The sequence below is a fragment of the Cydia strobilella genome, chromosome 1, assembly GCF_947568885.1.
Source record: "Cydia strobilella chromosome 1, ilCydStro3.1, whole genome shotgun sequence".
In the NCBI taxonomy this organism is placed as follows: Eukaryota; Metazoa; Arthropoda; class Insecta; order Lepidoptera; family Tortricidae; genus Cydia; species Cydia strobilella.
Window position 1 is genome coordinate 26,050,845 of NC_086041.1, and position 7,845 is coordinate 26,058,689.

The 7,845-nt window shown below is 38.7% G+C and overlaps 1 protein-coding gene across 1 annotated transcript; it reads right to left on the reverse strand.

The window, feature by feature from the left end:
- Positions 1-620: 620 nt before the first annotated feature.
- On the reverse strand, positions 621-5,070 carry LOC134742193 (protein retinal degeneration B). The gene has a single exon (XM_063675191.1). It carries the CDS (start codon positions 5,068-5,070, stop codon positions 1,558-1,560), a length of 3,513 nt encoding a protein of 1,170 aa, XP_063531261.1. The 3' UTR covers positions 621-1,557.
- Between the last annotated feature and the right edge of the window lie 2,775 nt (positions 5,071-7,845).

Here is a 7,845-nt window from a genome sequence, read left to right on the forward strand (position 1 = left end):
GTTAGAGGTTACTTTGGGAATTAATTGTATCGAGCGAAGTGTCATAATTCGTGTATCGGAAGCTATGATATTAAAGATAATATAGTCAAGAACTACATATATTTTTTCCACGTCTACAAATATCAACACCTCTTAGAAAAACAGGATCATATAAGGAGATTTTTCGCCTTCTAGCTCAGGGAACCGCCTTAAGAAATACGCTAGTATATACAGGGTGGAAAGACACGACGATCCTTCTCGCAAAGGGGGGTTAGTTTAAGTGATGGAGAATCGATTCGAAATGTTTAGATTTTTGTTACGAACAATCAGTAAAAATATTAAAATTAACTAATCTTCTTCTTAGTGACAACCCTACTAATACTACGTACTATCTACCAGCGTTGGCCGAACGTTAATTGCAATTAACCATTAAACAGTACAAATTGAACCGTAAACCGTAACGGATGGTTACAGTTTGCAGTTCAATTTGTACTGGTTAATGGTTAATTGCATTAACGTTTCGGCCAACACTGCTATCTACCTACATGTAAGTGTAATGTGACACTTATGTTCACAAAAATATTTGACATAAAATTGACATACGGCTAGTTGGGTGTGGTGGAGGATATCTTTGTCTGTAGCGTAGTAACGTCTCGGCGGCATTATAATTACACTCCCCGTATAACATAAGCAAATTTAGGTAATCGCGGGCTAAAATTTAGGTAAAAGGGTATTTTGAAAATAGGTTTTTTCGCGTAATTTGCAATTTATTTGCGTCACGATTTTATCACGGGTAAAGGTGACATTCCATTTCCAACCGCAGCTGCATTACTGCTCCGACACTACTGCAGCGGCCTGAACGCTTCGGTGTTATTGTCAATTTCCATAGTAAAATGAATGACTATATCGACTGCACGTATGGTGATTTTAACGTTTTCCCGACCGCAGCTGCACTACTGCTCCGACACGTCGGTGTTATTGTCAATTTCCATAGTAAAATTAATGACAAGGCCGACTGCACGTAGCATGGCCATTTTTGCGTATTTAGTGTATTATTGCAACTGCGGCTGCAGACCGCACGTCAAATCTGTCACCTGCACTGAAATGTCTTTGGGTCACAGATATTAGTAGTTCTAAGCAAAGAGGATATAACCATATATGTTACTGAACCTAATGAGGGTTGTCACTTGCAGTATTTTGCATTAACAGTTAACTGCCTATAACTTCAAAACGGTTATGAATATGAGCCTAGTTTCATTAGAGGAAATACAGTACTAAATCCAAACAATCCCCCTTTTGCGGAAAGGATCGTCGTGCCTTTCCACCCTGTATATGATGCACAAGCATGAAAAATCTAGTAAGACTAGTACATGTTACTCAATAATACATTTTTAAAACATAATATTGAGAAGGATGATAGTTGGTAACAGCCATTAGCAGTGTAACAGCATTAAAGACGCATCAATATTTCAAATTTCAAATATCATTTTATATTGCTTACCATCTACGGAGTTACTCATTCCATCATCTAATTTACATGCAAGACCAGTGCCAAGAATGATACAGATTAGGTTTGAGTTAACGGCGGCCGCGAGTCGACACGCTAGCCACTGGAGCCAGCAATCGGCGCGGCACGAGTAAGCGCGCATTTCCTCTCGCAGGTCGAACAGCACCAGGCGACTTTAAATCGGCCAAATGAGAAGCGTAACCATCACTCAAAGTCGTAGCCATATGGTTATACTTTTTACTGATGCGTCCAATTGCATATATCTGCTTAGCGGACAGTCCACAGTTGTTATATACGCTAATATCTTTTCCAGATCCATAAGCGGCATCGAGAATAATGCCGTGCTCGCTTATGAGGCTTTTTAAATGTGCCGCTTTGTGCCCTAGGGGGTCTGTTGAGAACCCATCAGAGAAAAACACTAGTCCGTGAGGAAAGTTATGCTCTGCTAACCATGACACGACCCTCCGCTGTTGCATATCAGGTCTCCCGGTGATATATAATATAAGGTAACCCAAGTCTTGCCAGAAGCGTACTACGTCCACTGCACCTGCCCTAACCTTTGGGTCTCGGCCAGTCACAGACACACTCGCAGTAAAGGAGCCGTCAATACTGAAAACCACGCATTCTGTTTCAGGAGGAACAACAGCTAGATGGAAACTACAGCTCGTATGATCTCCTCTGACCACAAGTCTTAGCGGATATATACCACAAGCCACGCTTTGTTTTTCAGTTAATGAATAGGAGATTCTACCAGTTTTATCCGTGACGGCTGTAGACAACAGCGTCCATTCTCCTGCTGGTGGGTCTTTCATCATATGAATATCGACTTTCTCGCCCGTTAATGTAATCATGTCCAGTGGACCATACATAAATCTGGCTGTAAACATTTGCGGACACCCTTCCTTGACTATCACGTCATTAGCTCTATGATTGGCAGCAACATTCTTTAGTTTAACTGATGTCCTCTTTTTTATCCATTTTTCCCTCTCTTGACCGGGCTTGAACGACTGGTTATCCTTATCTTCTGAGTGACCGTATAGAGCCAAATCAAAATGTCCAACTTGGCGTAGAATAAACGCAATAACATCAGAACTCTCCCAGTAACTAGCGTGAAACAAATGAGGCAGGGCATTCATCGGGAAATTGCTTAATCCTTCTGGACAATACAAAGCATAGTCTAATCGTTTGGATCCCCACCACTTTTGTTGCAATGCATTAATAGTAATTAGTGGAATATTATCGACTAACCCACTGACTGTACTTTGCATCGATACTTCGGAAAGCCTTCTCAATACCGGAGTTGGCGGCATTTGCAAGTGATCTCCAAACAATTGTGGGTGACTCTGGATTAATTCCATTAAGTGGTATGGTTGACCGTTACCTAATGGATATTTAGCATATCTCGCAATGTTAATAGGTGGCAAATTTGTAAACCTAGCTGATAGTAAAGGCTCCACTCTAGCAGCCACTGGATCAGTCGGATGAAATAAGTTAAACACTTGTTGAACTGGTGGTTTGACAATGTCACGATATTTATCATCGGCTATTTTTCTCGATGCAACGATAACCGATAAAGGACTACCGAATGTAAAGAAATCACTGACTTCAAATTCCAGTTTGACCTGGTTATCGCTCGTCGAAGACGACCTTCTTCGCGGGGTGGGAGCTTGGAGATGAGATTTATTTATATAATTTTCTGTTGGATCATTAGGAATGGTTATTTCGGTATCTAAAATGCTGTTTTCACTGTCATGCCGCGACTGGTACTGCAAAGTACGACAAAGTGAGTCGTAGGCGAGAACAGCGCCCATGCTGTCACCTACTATGCAGACTTGACCACTGAATCCTTTGCCATCACTTGATTTTATAAATTCATTATAAACCGCATTGGCAGAGTTAATAGTCTTCGTTACAGACTCGGGATAATCTGGCGAATTAGTAGCAATTAAAGGAATCGCACCAATAGGAATTAAGTCGTTAGTAAGAGATGGTGTTTCAATCGTAGATGGTGAACAATCAAAACTATAAGGACTCAGTGTAGATAATATCCCTAAACTTTCCGTGCAAATAGATGGACATGGAACTAGCTTTATTACTATATGCCCTACAAGAGTCGGATAGTGTTGGCGCATGACAGATTCAAATGCACCCTTAAAAGTTGTTACATCTGATTTCTTGGCAGTCATATCAATATTAGCATCTAAAACGCTACCACCATGAAATACTAATATTAATACTGTTGTTTGACACGAGCCGTGAACTGGAGTATCAGGGCCGCCGTCAATACTCTGGTGACTTTGTAATGTGCCGATTCGGCGAGAGCCTCTCTCGGATGTAACTCTTTTGAGGAATGAGGGATTAAATATACTGTCTTCTTGGTTTTGGTCTATTTGTGTCGGTGATATATCGATGTCCCCTTCATCAAGCGAGCACATTGATGACCATTTGTTGAACGAAGATTCACAGTCGTAGAATTCATCCTCAGAACCAGTTTCCGTCTCGGATTCTCTAACGAGAGTTTCCATGCGCCAGTTAGCTGCTTGCGCTTGCAAACTTTTTATAGACCCGGAAGACGATGATCTAAGATTAGATTTAGAACTTCTGTGTTCCGATGGCGGAGTTCCCTCGGGGCTCAAATGCTTTTGCATTTTCTTTTCTAAATTATTTTTCTTTGTCACTAACGGAGTTGGCACGTCTTCATTCTTTTCCAGGCTACTCATTGTGGCAGCTAGAGATTTAGAATTATCCTCCGAGATATCCTGCTCGTCACTGGTGTCTCCAGCCATCTTTTTCTGGAGTGCTAACTGAGTCTGTCGTTCTATTTCTCGTATATCTTCCATCGTTAAGCCGTGCCACTCGTCCTGCCAGGCCCACGCCTGGCGATGAGCGCGTAACATTGTTTTCCGCAAAGCAACATCATGAATAAATTTCTCTAGTTTGGTTTGCATGCCCCAGTATCGGAATTCTACCCTACACAGTTTGTAAGCACACATTAGTGATTTTCCATTTGGCAAAGGTTGTGTTTTTCCCTTAACGTCTCTCCAATAATCCTCTAGCCAAGACTCGGTTAGGGGGCCTCTGTTACATTTCTGAGACACAAATAGTGTCGGGTCTTCTTCTTTAACATAATCAGCGCCATAAAGTTGATCTTTCACAACATCAATAACATCTACTACTCTATTTTTTAAGTCACTGCCACATAATTTGAAGACATTTTCTTGGTGACCATTATCAGCAAAGTAATAAGTTTCTATTTCTAACGAGAATTTTTCAACAAATGGACATGTATATCTTGTTTTTGTGTATGGATAAGCATTCCAAGCTTCTTCTGAAACTGTTAAAGCTGATTTTGGCAGTAGACTTTTAAACCACCCTGGCAAATGACTACCAACATGGTATATTTTTTGTGTGTACTGACCTTTACCTCCAGGCCCATCTTCATATGGCTCATTGACCAGGATCTCAACACCACTGCCTTCACCAGTGCTTTCTTCTTTACTTTTTTTTGCAATCATGTACAGCTGCGCAATCCTATATTCCTCTACTGTGAGAGGTAAAGGAATTCTATACTCTTTGATCAGCATCTTGACTGAGTTTGTATTTACTAGAGTCAAAAAATATCTGAAACAAAGATAAAAAAATGTTATTTGTATTGATAATGATGGGTATAAACATTTTATACTTCAAAATCTGGCATCTAGTTAGACCAGACTATTCCATAAAGAACTAAGATTATGATTATGAGTAAAATATTTCCCATATGTCCCAATAATGGCATATAAATTTAATAAACAATTGTCTTCGGAGAGAAAACATGATTGTAAAAATTACTAAAGTTTAAGAAGAAAAATTAATGTTGGGCCCAATAATGACAAATAATACTATGGCATATGACATGGCAAGCTGGCATATTATTTTCTCTGTTGCTAAAGGTTGCCTTTGGTAACACGCAGCAGGGAATTCACCTACATACAAGAGCCGATGGAAAGCTGTTTAATGTTAATCTCGACGCAACCGCAAGGACTTATTTCTTGACAGCATGCTCTTTGCTGACGACGCAGCTTTCGTAGCCGAAACTCCCCACGAGCTCCAAGTTCTGCTGGACAAATTTGCCTATGCTTGTGCCCTATTTTCTATGTCCATAAATACGAAGAAGACAGTAATTCTAGCGCAAGGCTACACTGTCCAGCCCTCCATCTCGCTGGAAGGTGTGCTTAGAGGTAGTCGATAAGTTCTTTTAGAATCATATTTACATATTATTATACGTAAATATGAATCTTTGTTGCTGTCATCATGCCAATTGGGCACATAAAAATGACTAAGTAAGTACAGCCAAGGGCATAAATATATATATATTCCCAGTTTCAAAAATATGTGTACACTCTTACACCTTAGACAATAATGTGTTCACATATTATTGAGCCATTTGTCTGGATCGATATTTTTGCCTTCAACTGTACTTAGGTATTTACCTAATATTCAATCTATTAAATAAAGATACTGAGTAAATCAAGTAATAAAAAAAATACAATATGTTTTTATTGGAAAAGTCCCCAACAACCCCAACTTCTGAGCTTGGTAAAAAGAGTATGTTAGGGTAAAATGCTTTCAGTTTGTTCGTAGTTTAATGACAAAAACCAATACTTAAGTTCTATCTTACACTCATGTGTAGATCAGGGACCGGCCCGCTATCCCTTATCCGGGTTTTATAAGGGTATTGCATAAGGCTTAATTCACCATACCCTTTGCCAGACGAAACGCTTTCATTTTGCTTTTAAAATATAAAGGCTAACAATATATATAATCGGTAGCCCAAATACCCTTACAAAACCCTTATCATCCGCTCACCAACACCTTGCATATTGCTTATAAGGGTTAGCCTTATAAAGGGCTTCCTTTTAGCATATAAGCGTGCTAATTTAGGTTGTCTACCTTGTTCATAAAGCACACATTACTTCGAATCCCAGCGATTGTCTGCGGCGACATATACTAATCCTGTCTCTTTCACGCAAAGGGAAACCTTTATAAAAAGCGCTTAAAGATAAGGGTAACCCTTATTAAGGGCTAGCCTTATTTTTGGTTAGCTTTTCGATAAGGGTTAGTCAAAGGTAGGGGTATGAATGGGCTTGCAGATCAAAAAGGAAAGTCTTTCAATGTGTTAGCCATGTTTAAGGGACGCTCATTGAAAGGGTTTTATAGCGGAAAGGGTTGTCCGGTCCCTGGTGTAGATAAGGCGATAAATATTTGGAGTTTAGTTAATCTTATTATATAAACAGATGCCCATAAACCTTTGTTGCCTTTTGGCAGTAGCCAGTCTGCATTTACATGGCGCAAATACATTTGTCAATGCGCACTTGTTTATTATTTTATTTAGAGCATAAGGGGAATGTGCATGCTGCTTTACTATTAACACTTAACAGTCATACATTTATATAATAGACTTAATAGTGTCATGTTAAAACATACACATGTATGTACCGTTTAATACTTGAACTAGGTCCTTTATTAATCTTATTTTAATATGTAGGTATACCATTGTATGGCCCATTAAAATTAATGGCTGTTAAGGTTTGCCTAATATCAGTCTAATTCCTTCCAGTACCCGCTGAGTAGCTGTCGACACAGGCACAAGTTCTGAATTACCTAATTAATATGTATTTCACATTAACCTTTGCACAGAGGTGAGGTCATGGTCATAAAATTGGTGCAAATACTTGTATGCATCAGTCACTCTTATGATTCTAAGAAGATCCTGCCGTTATTTTATTGAAGGGCAAAGAAAATAGATATTTAATTCTTTTAACACAAAGGTCAAATGTTATGGACGTTATGGGTGATAACATTGAATGTGATAAAAGTGATACTGTATCATAGTTTCATTCTATATCGCCTAAATACTTAAATATTATTTCTGCTTTTTGAAAATACGTTGTACAATTTACCGTTACATCTTCTATCGCTAAAAACGTATAAGCGAAGATTAATTAAAATACACAGTTATAACTAACCTGATTTCACATCCTAATTAAAGGTTTTAAAAATATCACATCACAACAATGACACATTATCACACAAACATTATTTTATTTCTTTATCACACCAAACAAACGCTCCAATGGAGAACTACCAGTGAACTTTGACATTTTCAAAGCGCAAACTCCGACTGTCAAAACGCCTTAAAACACGTTCCTACTACAGCTATGTACGTTCTTCATTGTGTAACATTACAGTACATTGTAATGATCCCTTTTGTGAATACAATGATTTAATGATACCAGCTGAAATATTTTCGTTAGAAATTACTTAAATCCTTTAGTTTCTATTTTACACTACTGTATTACTATAAAAATACATTTTCA